The sequence below is a fragment of the Dasypus novemcinctus genome, chromosome 4 (assembly GCF_030445035.2).
Source record: "Dasypus novemcinctus isolate mDasNov1 chromosome 4, mDasNov1.1.hap2, whole genome shotgun sequence".
In the NCBI taxonomy this organism is placed as follows: Eukaryota; Metazoa; Chordata; class Mammalia; order Cingulata; family Dasypodidae; genus Dasypus; species Dasypus novemcinctus.
Window position 1 is genome coordinate 166,233,464 of NC_080676.1, and position 15,095 is coordinate 166,248,558.

At 53.9% G+C, this 15,095-nt stretch overlaps 1 protein-coding gene across 1 annotated transcript in view; it reads right to left on the reverse strand.

Moving 5' to 3' along the window:
- Positions 1-357: 357 nt before the first annotated feature.
- Positions 358-15,095, reverse strand: part of TSPEAR (thrombospondin type laminin G domain and EAR repeats) — a 53,878-nt gene continuing 39,140 nt past the window's right edge. Inside the window, exons 12-14 of the mRNA XM_004467828.3 lie at positions 5,828-6,015; positions 2,254-2,355; positions 358-863 (exon numbers count right to left, since the gene is read on the reverse strand). Of these exons, the coding sequence (XP_004467885.2) occupies positions 710-863; positions 2,254-2,355; positions 5,828-6,015 (444 nt within the window). The 3' untranslated portion in view covers positions 358-709. The remainder of the gene's footprint in view (positions 864-2,253; positions 2,356-5,827; positions 6,016-15,095) is intronic.

The window sequence follows — 15,095 nt, forward strand, 5'->3', positions numbered from 1 at the left end:
TCCTGGCGCAGGACTCCCCGGTGGGAGCCCCGGCTGGGTCTGAAGCTGGGGGCACGCGGCCAGGTCCCGGCTCGCCCGGCAGCCCAGGCGCTGGGCCGCAGGGGCTCTGCCCGCTCCCCTCCCCAGGGTGGAGCCCCCACCCTCACCCCACTTCCACGCAGCTCACGCACTGCGCCGCTGACCCTGCCCCTCGCCGTGTCGGGGCCATCGCGGGACGTGAGCCCGGGCACCTGAGGCCGGGAGGCGCCGTGGGCCCCGTGCACGGGCTCCAGCTCGCCATCTGTGGCGCGGCCTCCCACATGCACGGGTGCCAGGGGAGCCGCACCCCAGACCTGGCCGGCGAGGGGCCAGCAGGGGTCGGCCGCAGCCTGGTGCTGCCGGCGCGTGTCCCCAGGCCCCCGCTGTTTTCTGAGGTAAAATTTGGTATAAACGTTTCCTTTAAGGCAAAATAACTGGAGGACGAGAAACTGATGGCATGTGCGGCAGAGGGACCCTCGAGTGGAGCCAGGGCTCCGCTCAGCAGCCGTGGCCTCGTGGACGGGCTGGGGTGCGGCCAGGGCGGCGGAGGGAGCGGCGGGCTGACGAGGGCGCCGCTGGCAGAGGTGCAGGAGGCGGCGGCGGCGCTGAGGCCTCACGGCCTGGGCCGGCCCCGCGCAGACCCGAGCGGCCGAGCCAGAGCCCCCGGCCGACGCCCCAGCCCACGCGGGGCCTAGCGCGTCCTCAGCCGCAGCACCCTGGACAGGGGCTCCTTGGCGCTGGAGTAGAGGAGGAAGGAGCCGGCCGCCGTGTGGAAGGCCTCCCAGTCCCTGCAGCCGAGTGTCGGCAGGCTGTGCACGGCCACGAAGCCCTCGTACCCTTGCCACCTGCGGAGAGAGACGGGCAGCTCAGAGACGCCGGCCGCCCCCGGGAGGGAGGGGCGCCCAGGGCCTGCTCGCCTCAGGGCCCCCGCTCGCGAGCCCAGGCGTGGAGCCACGTCCACGGCCCCTGCCCCTGCCTCCCAGGCGCGCCGAGGGGCAGCGCGTCGCTGGACTTAGCAAGTCCCCAGGCTGTCAGTTTTGCAAAGAGGGAAACTGAGGCCCAGAGGGGGATCTGCCCGCCCAGGACCCGCGGTTCCCTACGCTCCCCAGAACGCGGCCCCCAGGAATATGGACACAATGTTCTCAAGAAGAGATGGACAACCTGGATAGACCAGTAACCACAAGAAAATGGAAAAAGCTGTCAGAGTCACCTTTGGAAAAGCACCAGGCCCAGGTGGTTTTAACACCGGATTTAATATAATCTTTAAAGAAAACAGGTAAATCCCATGTTCACACCCTCCAGTCCAGAGGGGCAGCTGGCGAGCTCTGGACTGGATGTTTGTTACGTGAGTCCTTGTATCAAACTGGGTAAAGCGAAATCCCCAAAAGAAAACCCCAGAGCAATCTCATTTCCTATTGTAGATGCAAAAACTGGAATATAAGCAGTTAGAATCCAGCACCTTATTACATACGTGTACATCATCCTCAAGTGGCATTAGGAGAGTCTCGTCACCAAAGGTTAACGGAAAAGCCACACCAGGAGCCACCAGCGCCCCAACAGAGCCACTTAGAGGGCATGGGCTCTCGTACCACGGACAAGAGCCACCGTTCTCACTGAGGTCAGGCAGCGCAGACCTGCTAACGGTCAAGAAGGTTCTGGAATTTCTATCTAAGTTAAGCTTAACTAAGCAGTAAAAATATTCGCACTAAAGAGGCAAAGTTGCCTTTATTTTCAGGTGTAATTATATTCCTAGAAACCTCACAGAACTCTCTTCAAGGAAAAAAAACGTTAGAATGGGTAAGATAATTTCATTAAGTGGCTACATGCGAGAAATGATTGTTGGATTGAGCAGCAGGAAATGGAAACAAAAAAAAAGCCATGCATTATTTATGTTCACAATCCTTGAAAGACTCGCAGAGATCAACGTGATGAGCATGATGTTGGTGCAGTGGCTATTTAAGGCTTATAAAATCTTACTCAAGGACATAAGGAAACTGGAGACACACCAGAATCAGGGCGAAAGCTCTCGAATCACTATGTCTGCCCACTGTGTCTCCAGACAGACCCCGAAGTTCTGAGCGAGCACGACTCGGGCATGTCGCTGGGACCTCGAGGGGCGCCTGGCCTCTGCTCAGGTGTGGCCCTGCCCAGGTGACACACTGGGCAGGACGGAGCCAGCGGCACCTGCAAGGCGAGGGGACCTCAGGGGGGACGCTGGCTTCAGCAGCTCTTTACCTGTAGATAATACTGTTTACAGAGAAGGTCTTTCCATCGAAGGAATTTGCCACCACCAGGAAATAGTCTTCTCCCACGGAGAAAAACTCCCAGTCCAGAGCGCTGCAGAAACAAGTAGGCAGGTCTGAGGTCCCATGGGTCAGCACGGCCTGGCGCCAGGCCTCGGGGGGCCGGCCCACCTCCAGGCTCGCCAGGCACACAGCCCGGCCCCTCGAGGGGGCACGCTGAGCTGGTCTGAGCCGGGAACGGGAGCGGGCGGCTCGCTTAGGAGAGGCCGAGGGAATCGAGAAAGGATGGGCACCTGTTGTGTCTGCACCGCCCCAGCGCTGCCAGGCGCCGCCCCTCAACTGCTGGCCTTCCCCAGGATGTGTACCCCAGGATGTCCCCCAGGATGTCCCCTGGGACGTGCCCCGAGGACGTGCTCCTGCGGCTCTACCCTCACCCGCCTGCGGCGGCTGGCTCTGTTTGCAAACACGAGCCTCCGTCTGTCTGAATGAGGGTCTGTCCTGCCTCTGCTCCAGAGACAGCACAGCCCTGTGGCCTGGCCAAGCCCTGGGGTCCCTGTCTCCGAGCAGGCCCAGGGCACACCTCGGCCTCACGCCGTTCTGGTGACCGCAGGTCCCGGGACCCCCGTGCAGCTCGCCGGAGCCAGCCTGACCCCAAAGCCGAGCCGCCGTGGAGTCCAGCGGCCTCGGGCCGCGACCCATTCAGGCCACGGGCCGCCCTCTCTCTCCAGCCGTTCCCCACAGCCTGGGCTTCACAGAGGAGCCTGGGCATGTGTGGGGGCCCCAGAAGAGTCAGGGACTTGGGCGGGGCGGCCGCTGGGGTCCCCTTGGCTGCTCCCTCCTTCCACCAGCCGAACGGGGCCTCAGGCACGCCCAGGACCGGCCTGCTAAGCTTCTGCCCCCGCGTGGGGGCCACGGGGCCACTCATCAGGGAGGGCGCCCTGGGACGCCCCGACCGGGACAAACAGCACCGACCGGCAGCAGGCAGGGGTGCGAGTCCACGGCCCTGTTCCTTCAGTCGTAACTGAATTCTGAAACCAAAGCCCGAGGAAAAGAAACCCCGAAGGTTCCGCCGCGCAGGCGGCGTGGGCTGCGGCCCGGGCACCGAGGCCCCTCGGGGGGCTGTGGCCTCCTGTTTCTCTCCACAGTGACGCTGGCAGCGGCCACGAAGCCCCTCCGCCACCCTGGGGCAGCAGTGCCTCCCACCCGGGCAGGGCGGGCAGCGGCTACGGGCGGGAGTGCGCGTCTGGCTGCTGTGAGCTCGCGCGCCCGGACTCCTTGTGTGTTCCCCAAGTGACTACCACGGGAAGAGCTGGAGCGAGGACTCAGGCCACGTTGCCCGGAGGCCAGGCGGCTGCAGTCGCACGGGGGTGCCTGCCTCTCACCACGGGAAGAGCAGGAGCGAGGACTCAGGCCACGTTGCCCGGAGGCCAGGCGGCTGCAGTCGCACGGGGTGCCTGCCTCTCACCACGGGAAGAGCAGGAGCGAGGACTCAGGCCATGTTGCCCGGAGGCCAGGCGGCTGCAGTCGCACAGGGTGCCTGCCTCTCACCATGGGAAGAGCAGGAGCGAGGACTCAGGCCACGTTGCCCGGAGGCCAGGCGGCTGCAGTCGCACGGGGGTGCCTGCCTCTCACCACGGGAAGAGCAGGAGCGAGGACTCAGGCCACGTTGCCCGGAGGCCAGGCGGCTGCAGTCGCACGGGGTGCCTGCCTCTCACCACGGGAAGAGCAGGAGCGAGGACTCAGGCCATGTTGCCCGGAGGCCAGGCGGCTGCAGTCGCACAGGGTGCCTGCCTCTCACCATGGGAAGAGCAGGAGCGAGGACTCAGGCCACGTTGCCCGGAGGCCAGGCGGCTGCAGTCGCACGGGGGTGCCTGCCTCTCACCACGGGAAGAGCTGGAGCGAGGACTCAGGCCACGTTGCCCGGAGGCCAGGTGGCTGCAGTCGCACGGGGGTGCCTGCCTCTCACCACGGGAAGAGCTGGAGCGAGGACTCAGGCCACGTTGCCCGGAGGCCAGGCGGCTGCAGTCGCACGGGGTGCCTGCCTCTCACCACGGGAAGAGCTGGAGCGAGGACTCAGGCCACGTTGCCCGGAAGCCAGGTGGCTGCAGTCGCACGGGGGTGCCTGCCTCTCACCACGGGAAGAGCAGGAGCGAGGACTCAGGCCACGTTGCCCGGACGCCAGGCGGCTGCAGTCGCACAGGGTGCCTGCCTCTCGGAAGCACCCGCCCAAGTTTCAAACACCAAAGGCGTCTGCGGCAGCTGCTTCCCGGGTGAAGCCACGAGCCACACTTCACTCTCCAGCAACTTCTCACTAAGCCCGTTCTCAAACTCACTTTCTTACAAGCTTTGGTTTAAGACTCCTGCGTTCTATTCTTTGATGGAAGTCCTTTTTAGGCTATTTCCTGACCTCTACTCCATGGCTCGTGGCGCCCCCCAACTTCGTGGACGGCGGCTCCTGTGCCAGGCCCGCCTTGCCCCCTGGGACCCCCATCCCCTCAGAGCCAGGCACCTGCTTTGCTCCTTCCCTTTGGCTCCTATTCTGAGACTTGTTTTTTTTCTTAATTTTAAAAAATTATGTGCATGACATATTAATAAAGAAACCATGTAAGCATTTGTGGACCACATGGTCCAGAGGCCCGGGGGTGAGGGGAGAGCGCCCCTGCCCCTCGCCCACGCCTGCCCCTACCCCGCGCCCCGCCCCTGCTCCACGCCCGCCCCTCGCCCGCACCCGCGCCTGCCCCGCGCCCGCCCCTCCACAGCCCTCGGCAGAGGGCACCTCACCCTCAGGGGGACCCAGCGCTTTCTCTTTGCGTCTGCACCAACGTGCAGTGGGGAAGTCGGTGGTGGTTGTCAGGGCCTTATGGTTCTTTGACTGGGTTTTTCCCCTTAGAGATTCTTTTCCCTGAAGGGTTAACGGTTTCATTGTTGAATCGCTCCAACTGCGACGAGCGCCAGACCCTTGGAGGGGCCCGGGAGCGTGCGCTGGGTGAGCAAGGGGGAAGAACAGGCGTGGGCGCTGCCTGGTGCAGGGCTGGTGCCAGGCCCGGGTGCCAGCCCAGAGCCCAGCCCGGGCGCTCCCCACTCTGGGATCCAAATGGCAGTGTCCATTCGTGGGCATGCCGATGGGGACAGGCCCTGCACCCCAAGTGCGACGTCCACACATCCCGCTGGGTGCCGCCGGCAGGTCTGTCTGCAGTGACACCCCTGGCGGAGGCCGGCCCACCCCGTGTCCCCTGACCCCACACTTGCCTGGACACGTGATCCCTGCCTCCTCGAGCTGTCGGGAGGATTTGCGTCACAATCAGAGGTGGCGCAAGGGGCGGGGCCTCAGCACAGCGGGAAGAGCTAATCTCAGTCTGCACCTGTGCCCCTGGCTGCCACAAAGAGCCGCTTCCCTGCGGAGCCTGCTTCCCCTCTCCACACAAGGTGCACACTCCCGCCCCCCCAACGTGCTTGGCTCGGGAACCCAACCTGCCTCGTAAGCCCGGGAGGTGCCCTGAGGACGGCTCCAAATGGGCTAGCCGACCCCTCGCAAAACGCAAAAACCGCTTGTCTTGCTCGGTTACCTGCAAGTGGGGATGTCCTGGAATTTGACGAATGTCTGCGCGGTGACATTCAGCTCGTAGATGACAGAGTTGATGAGGTAGGAGTCCTTCTGCACTTGCATCTCAACATCGTAACTGTGACTGTTTGCGACGGCGAGAAAGAGCCTCTCCCCAATGCGGAAAACCTCCCAGTCGGCAGCACCGAACGTCTAGGACGAAAGGAGAACGGATGCAGAGGTGATGTGTGCATTAGCCAGCCAGAGGGCTACTGGTGCAAAATACCGGAAATTGGCTGATTTTTATAGAGGGTATTTATTTGGGGTAGGAGCTTACAGATACCAGGCCACAAAGCATAAGTTACTTCCCTCACCAAAGTCTATTTCCACGTGTTGGAGCAAGATGGCTGCCGACATCTGCCAGGGCTCAGGCTTCCTGGGTTCCTCCCTTCCAGGGTCTTGCTTCTTCCCGGGCTCAGGGTTCCTCTCTTCCTGGGGCTGGCTTCTCTTTCCTCTGTGAGCTGACTTCCCAGGGCTCCAGCTTAAGGCTTCAGCATCAAACTCCAGCATCAGAAATCCCCAACACTGTTCTTTGCCATGCCTTTTATCTGAGTCCCCACCCAGCAAGAGGTAGGGACCCAACGCCCTAATCATAACTCAGTCAGGCCCAGGTACAGACCGGATTACAAGCATAATCCAGTCTCTATTTTTGGAATTCATGACCATATCAAACTGCTACAGTGCATGAGCAAGATGTCCTGAGAAGAGATGCACGAGTGGCACGGGCACCCACTGCGCTCCAGGCCCTCCGGGGGGGCACGGGCACGCAATCCTCCCCATCCGGCTGCTCTCACTCTCTGGGCCGCACTGGCCCCCACTCTCCTTGACGAACCCCAGAGCGAGACGACACCCACATCTCAAGAAACAATACACGGAAGTGCTCGTTAGCAACCTGTGCTCCAACATCCACCGGCCAAATTGCTGCCCTCCCTGGGAGGCCCGGCTGATGCGGCGCCTCTCCAGGGAGCCCTCCTGGGTGCCAACGGCCCCAGCTCTGAACGCCGTCTTACTGCCTGGGTGCCTGACGGGTTTGCTGAGGGTTTCTCTGCCCTGTGGACAGAGCCCCGTCTCTGGGGTCCCAGGCAGGCTGTCCTCCTTAGGTCACCTGTCACCCAGGGGTAGGGCTGAATGTTTAGGTGCCTGTGAGCCAGGGGCCTCCGCCAGCAGACCTCGGCTGTGTGAGCTCATCGTCACGGGGGACCCACGAGGAGGGGTCTATGCCCAGGTAGCCTGGGGCTCCTGGAGCAGGGGGTGCAGAGGGAAGGAAAGGACGGGAAAGCTGGTGCCAGGTTGAGACACAAACCCGGCGTGGAGCCTGGAGGAGAGCGGGCTGGGGAGGGCGGCCACCTTCCAGGACCATGCGGGCCAGTGTCGGGGAGGGGGCCACCGGTGACCTCGTGGGAGAGCAGGCACGGGCGGCTGCCCCGGGGAGGGGGTCTGGACCAGGAGTGTGTAAGGCTCTCTGGGGCACCCCAAATCACCTCCCGTGGAGGCTTTGCTGGGGCCTCGGCTCCCACATGAGCAGAAAGCGGGCCGACATCGCGACATCGATACCACCCGTCCCCACGGGCCGAGGAGGGCTGGGGAGACCTGGGTTACACTCCATACCCTGCACGGAGCGTGTCTGTTAAAAGTGTTTGCCTCCTGACTTTCAGCTTCTGGTAAAGATGGAGAAACGTTTCTCTGACGAATCCTCCTGTTACTGAGAGTTGTAAACTCTGGATGAAATGCAGACAACTGTTTGAAGGTCCTGGAGAGAGGCCGGAAAGCAGGCGGAAGTTGGAGGGGCACGACCCCCGAATGCAGCCACCTTGAACTGGCTTTTCCTCCGAGGACACTCCCAGCCCACGTGACAAGTGGAGGGGACACAAGTGGAAAACAGCAGCTGATAAGACAGAGAAGTCAGATGTGAGAGTTTGAGGCTTCCAGAATGGCTAGAAATCGAGGGGGGACATCCTTGAAAGGGGAGACTTTCAGAGGGGGCCCAGGATCCATTTTAACTTCTCTGAGGTCCTTGTCTAATGCCCAAAGTACACGTGAACGGAGAAGATTCCAAGGGAAGCAAAGATAAACAACAGCTGAGCGGCTAAAATAACTGATCAGAGATTTAGGCAGATGTTTAGTGTTAGAGAGACAGTTTGGAGTTCAAACTACACCAAACTAGAGAGATTTGGGAGATGCTTTGGGCATTTCACTGAAACTGCAGAAGGGATGCACCTTAGGAGAAAGGCCCATGTCCAGGAATAGAGGCAACTGCCTAGGACTAAGGGCAAATTTGACCATCAAAACCAAGTCCATAACCAAGCCTCCACAGGCTAGGCTGGTCTGTCAGTAATTTCCATTTCTGCTAGAAGAGTACCTAACATTCTCTGGAAGATAACAGAATATATAATCTCTTCAATGTATAATTCACAATGTCTAGTATACAATAAAAATTACTAGACACGTAAAAATGCAGGTAAATGTGACCCATAATCAAGAGTAAAAGCAGTAAGTAGAAATAGACTGATAGCACAAATACTGGAATTAGCAGATTGAAAACTGCAATAACTATGATAAGTATCTATAGGAAAAGATGTGTGTAATTACCAAGGAAAGGGAGATATTAGGAAAGATATAAAAACTCTAAAAAGGGGAAGTGGACTTGGCCCAGTGGTTAGGGCGACCGTCTACCACATGGGAGGTGCGCGGTTCAAACCCCAGGCCTCCTTAACCCATGTGGAGCTGGCCCATGCACAGTGCTGATGTGTACAAGGAGTGCCCTGCCATGCAGGGGTGTCCCCTACATACGGGAGTCCCACACGCAAGGAGTGCGCCCCGTAAGGAGAGCTGCCCAGCGCGAAAGAAAGTTCAACATGCCCAGGAATGGTGCCACACACATGGAGAGCTGACACAGCAAGATGATGCAACAAAAACAAACACAGATTCCCGTGCCGCTGACAACAGAAGCAGACAAAGAAGAACACTCAGCAAATAGATACAGAGAACAGACAACTGGGGGGAGGGAGGCGAAGGGAAGAGAAATAAATAAATAAATCTTAAAAAAAAAAACTCTAAAAAAACCCCACATGAATTCCTATAATTGAAAAGTACAATATCTGTATTCATAAACTTATTGGATGAGATTAGGACCTATCCAGGCAATCTACAAAAAGAACTGGGAAACCAGAAGAGAGAAATTATCCAAACTGAAGTACACAAAAGGAAAAACTGAAATCGTACAGAATCTACTATCTGATCACAGAGGGTTAAGATAGAAAACACTAAAAAACAGGACATCTATAAAATTCTCAAACATTGCAAGTTTAACTACCCATTGGTCAAAGAAGAAATCACAAGGTAAATTAGAAAAAATTTAAACTGAGTGATAATGAAAGCACATTATACGAAAATTTGTGGAATGAGCTAAAGCAGTCCTTAGAGAGCTTTATAGCTCTACATGCTTATATCAGAAAGGAAAAAAAATTTTAAATAAATTATCTAATATTTACCCCCAGAAACCAGATAAAGAAGAACATATACAACCCAAAGAAAGTATAATAAAGGAAATAACAAAAACAAAAAGAAAGTATTGAAATAGAAAGTACACAAACAATAGAGAATAAAAAAGAAAAAGCCCAAAGCTGACTCTTTGAAAAACATAATAAAATTGAAAATATCAGCAAGACTGACCAAGAAATAAAAGAAGACACAAATTATTTACTATTAGGGATTAAAGAGACACTTCGGAATTTGTGCTTCTGAGTGTGATGGAGTTGGACTCAGATGTGTCCTCTCTACACAGGCCTCTTCAGAAACTTTTACTGAACCTGTGGTAGGCGCTGGGGTTGGTGTATGCTCAGGAGACTTGAATCTCTGGACTGTCCATGTGCCAGCTGGGCCCTGAGCCTCAGCAGAGTTGCAACTCCTACTCTCTGGTTCATTGGACTTACCCAGGTCACTAACAAGGAGATGATGATGGCAAACCACCACAACAGGGAACCAAGAGAGTCTATAACTGCAAACAGAATTCCATCCATCAGCCATGTGGGATCTAAGCCCCCTCTCGATTTAGAGGTGGAGTGGACATTGCCATCCCAGGGTCCACAGGATGGAGGAATATGGTTTAGAGAAGACTTACTGGTATTCTACTATGGAACTATTGTGACTCCAGCAATGGAAGAAATTGTAGCATTGATGTGGAGACAGTGGCCATGGGAGTTGCTGAGGGCAGGGAGAGGGAGGAAGAGGTATGATATGGGGCATTTTCGGGACTTGGAGTTGTCCTGAATGATGATGCAGGGACAGATGCTGGACATTATATATCTTACCATAACCCACTGAATGGACTGGGGGGAGATGGTGAACTACAGTCTAAACTATAATCCATGCAGTGCAGCAGCGCTCCAAAATGTATTCACCAAATGCAATGAATGTGCCACTGATAAAAGAGGTTGTTGGTGTGGAAGGAGTTGGGGGGGAGTGGGGTATGCAGGACCTCTTATATTTTTTAATCTAACATTTTGTGTGATCTATGTATCTTTAAGAAAAAAGACAATAAAAATGTATTATAAAAATAATACAATTTAAAACTATATATATTATTTTAATAATAATAATACAATTTAAAAAAAACTTATTATGGGTGGGATCTGTCCTGGAACAAAATTCTCCTCTGTGGGCCTGTGACACCCAGGAAATAAGTCATCTGCTTTCAATACAAAACGGAGGGACAGGGATAGGAAAAAGATCTCATCCCAGAAGGGAGAAACTGGGAGGGAAACAGTGTCCACCATTCCCAAACAAGTCCCAAACCCAGCAGGGCACACTCCATTAGATTTCAAGGTCTGGGAGTCACCCACTGGGGCAGCACCCCCACGCTTCCCAAGCACTTGTGCAGCATCCGTGCTCTTCCCAAACTCTGGCGTGAAGGTCCCACCCTCTCTGACTGGAGTGGGGGCCAGGCTGTCCACGAATGCCAGGGCACAGGCACCACCATCTGCCCGCACTGCGGTGGTGGCCCTCTCCCCTGAACAATGGGGCACAAAGCCCACCCCTCCAAGTGCTGGGCAAATGGCCTGCCAACTCCACGCAGGGGCGGACCTCCCTTCCCATGCATGTGGGTGGGCCTGCTCTCTTGGTCTGAAAAGTTCTTTTTGATCCAGACCTCAGCTTCCATGATTCTGCCCTTGAAGTCATTCTTCCTTCAACTCGTCCCTTCTCTGTCCTTTCCAGGCTAGGCTGCAGTTGTTCTGCCCATACACATTTTTCAAAAACTTGTTGGCTTTGTGTGTAGTTCACCAGAGTCTTAACCATCAGACAAGAGAACTTTCCAAAGACCCTTCCTGAATAACTGCATTTCCAGTCATGACTTCCACGTCAATGGCCAACTGGATCCGTGGCCAGCCACACCCTGTTCAGCACAGGTGGTTGAATTAACCCTCTCATGGAGCCCCATCCTCTGGGCACTCACTTCCCAGAAGCTCAGGGAGGCCCCTGATGGAGCTGCATGGGGCCGCAGTCTCAGAGCACACTATCTGGATAGACTCATAACTTTCCAAACCACCAATGCTTAAGCGCTCAGGGCTCAGCTTACCTTTTTCCTCTTGCATTTCTCTATAAGCTACAGAGAGAAACCAGGCTGTATCTTCCTCACTTAGCTTGGAAATCTCTTCAGCTAAATATCCAACTACATCACTTTCAAGTTCTGCCTTCTTTCAGACATCAGAACTCAATTTCACCAAGTTCTCTGCCACTTCATAACAAGGACCCGCCTTTCTTCCAACTTCCGATAGCACATTCATCACTTCCTTCTACAGCCTCATCAGCAGGACCTTCAGCATCCATATTTCTCCAAAGGTCTCGTCAGAGCAGTCTAGCCTTTTCTGCCAAGCACCTCACTCTATTCCACAGTTCTGCTCCCTACCCAGTTCCAAAGCAGTTTCCACATTTTCAGGCATTCATCATAGCTCCATCCCATTTTTTGGTACCAAAACCTGTCTTAGTTTCCTGGCTGCCGAAACAAATACCCCACAATGGGTTGGCCTAAAGAATGGGAATTTATTGGCCCCCAGTTTCAGTGCTAGAAGGCCTGCTTCCTTCTGGGGTTGGCATCTTCTGGCTGGCCGGCAGCCTTTGGGGTTCCCTGGCTCTTCCATCACATGGTGACAGACATGGCGGCATCTCCTCCTTTCTCTTCTGGGTTCCATCGACTTCCAGCCTCCTCCATGTCCAGATTCCTCTGCCATATTGGGTTAAGGCCCACCCTCATTCAGTGGGGGCCCCCTAACTGAGAGCTTCTTCAAAGGTCCTATTTACAACATGATTCAGTCCCCAACAGTTGTTTTAACATTTGAAAATAAAATAGTTCAATTTACCTTGTTAATAGAATACAAAAGAAAAATCTTATGATTATTTCAATGGATATATAAAAATAGTATTTATAAATACATTCATTTATAACTACAATTACATTATCTATTACATGATGTAGCAGTTTGATATGGTTATGAATTCCAAAAATAAATACTGGATTATGTTTGTAATCTAGTTTTTATCTGGATGTGATTAAGTTATGATTAGGGTTTTGATTGGCCACATCATTAGGGCGTTAGGTCCCTGCCCCTTGGTGGGTGGGGAATCACAGATAAAAGGTACAGCAAAGGACAGAGTTGAGGGTTTTTGATGTTGGAGTTTTGATGTTGGAGTTTGATGCTGAAGCTGGAACCCCAGGGAGAGAGACAGCCGATAGTCTACAGCTGACCTTGTGGAGGAAACAGAGGAGCTGAGCCCAGAGGAACCCAGGAAGCCTGAACCCTCGCAGACGTCGGCAGCCATCTTGCTCCAACACGTGAAAAACAGACTTTGGTGAGGGAAGTAATTTATGCTTTATGGCCTGGTATCTGTGAGCTCCTACCCCAAATAAATACTCTTTATAAAGACCAACCAATTTCTGGTATTTTTGCATCAGCACCCTTGTGGCTAATATACACGGCATGATGTGCAATACTGTTAATTATATTAACAACAATTATTACTTATTATTAACAATGGATACAGAAAAGGCATTTGCCAAGGTTCGATGCCCACTCATTATGACACCTCTCTGCAAACGAGAACAGAAGGAACTTCCTGAATCTGAAAATAGGCTTCACAGGAAACCTACAGACAACATCGTACTTAGTGGGGAAATGGCAAACACTTTTCCCTTCTTTTCAACATTGTCCTGCCAGTTTAGCCAGCGAAATAAGTCACGAAGAATAAATAAAAGGCATAAAAATAGGAAAAGAAACAAAATTGTCTGTATTCACAGATGACAAAATGCTGTACTTAGAAAAACAAAAACAACCACAATTGAAAAGTGAACTTACCTAGACCAATACAAAAACTATTTGTATTTCTATATATGAAGAATATAGTATAAAAATATTCATGAATAAATTTAATTAGAAATGTGTAAGGATCTCTACTTTTAAAACTATAAAACATTACAAAAAATTAAAAAGCCAAAACAAATGGAGAGATATTCCATGATCTTGAATTGGAGGATTTAATGTTATGATGTCAATTCTTCTCAATAAAGATCCAGCACAATTACAATAAATATCCCAACAGGAATTTTCTGGATAGAAATTTATAAGTTTATTCTAAAATTAGATAAAAATGAAAAGAGCTGAAACAATATTTTGAAGGAATATTAACACAACTCTGGACTTGCTATAAAGTTAGTTATCAAGCCAGTGTGGTACTGGCATAAGAACAGAGAAATGCGTCAACAGAATGAATTAATAGAATCTCACATACTGACTCAGTGAACTGATACTCAATAAAGAACTCAGGTAATCAATGGGGAAAGGTTTATCTTTTCAACAAATGATGTGGGAAAATCGGGCTATCTCTAAAGAACAAGACCCACAGTGAAAAACTGAAACTATAAACCTACTAGAAGAAAACCCAGGGGCCATCTTCACACTTTGGGAGCAGGCAAAGGCTTCTCAGGGAAGGCACAAAAGGCACAAACCATAAAAGAAAAAAAACTGATAAACTGGACTGAATCAAAACTTTACACTTCTGCTCATCTAAAGCTACCAATAGATACTGAACAGGCAGCACAGATTGGAGAAAACAGTAGCAATCCCTGTGTGGACAAAGCACTGGCATTCAGAATACGTCAGAAACTCCTACAAATCTAATGAGAAGGCAAAAAAATCCAATAGAAATATGGACAAAAGGCTTGCATAGACATTTCCTGAAAGGAATAAAGCCAGGACGGCTTGAAAAGGGCCTAGCATCAGCAGGCACACAAGCCAGCGCTCCACACCCGGTGTCTAAAGTAGAAACTCAGGCAAGACCGAGTGCTGGCAAGAACGTGGAGGGACTGCGATTCTCACCCGCTGTTGGAGGAGTGTGTCAAATACGTCCATTTTGAAATTCTGCTGGGCAATTTCTTTAAATGTTCAACATACCAATCTTATAAGCCAGAATTGGACTCCATTTTGCCCAAGAGAATAAAGACACGTCCACAGACACCACCTCACGAAAGTTCCCAGCAGCTGCGTTCACGAGTTGAAAGGTGCCGCCAGCCAGGCCTCCCTCCACGGAGACGGGGCTCCTAATCAGCAGGAAAAGGAGAGAGAACCCCACGGGGCGTTGTGCATGACTCCACTTCCCCGCGGGGCAAGGAGGAAAGGCCATTGGAGAGCCGCAGGAGGGACAACAGCCGCAGGAGGGACAAGAGCGGACGCCCGCGTGGAGCGCCCAGGAAACCCGGCCGCAGGAGGGTGGGACACGGGCCGCGAGAGGCTGCGGCCGTGCTTTTTAGCACTGATCCCTGCCGACTCAAGGCCGCCCAGGTCACAGGGCACAGACCAGCGCTCTGGGGAGCTCTGCGGAACGCGGCCTTCACCGACAGCAGGGACCGCGTCCCCTCACCTCCCCCGGAGGCCGTCCTGCTGTAGCCCAGCAGGTCCAGGCTGTAGGAGGGGGACGAGCCGTTTCTCCTGTGCCCCGGGGGGCAGGGGCTGGCCGAAGGGACGCATGTGAGCTGGCGGAAGGAGAGACGGGCGGGGGCGTGCCCACGGCTCAGCGCCTGGTTCTGGCAGTTTCCGCATCGTCCAGCGGCTAGTCAAGTGGGAAAGGGATCACTAGGCTCCCTGTACCCAGGGAGCCCGCGCCACGGCCACTTCCCGGCAGGAGGCGTGTGCCCTGGGCGGCGCCCCTGTCCCTCCGCCTCCATGGTGGGCTCCCCCCGCCCG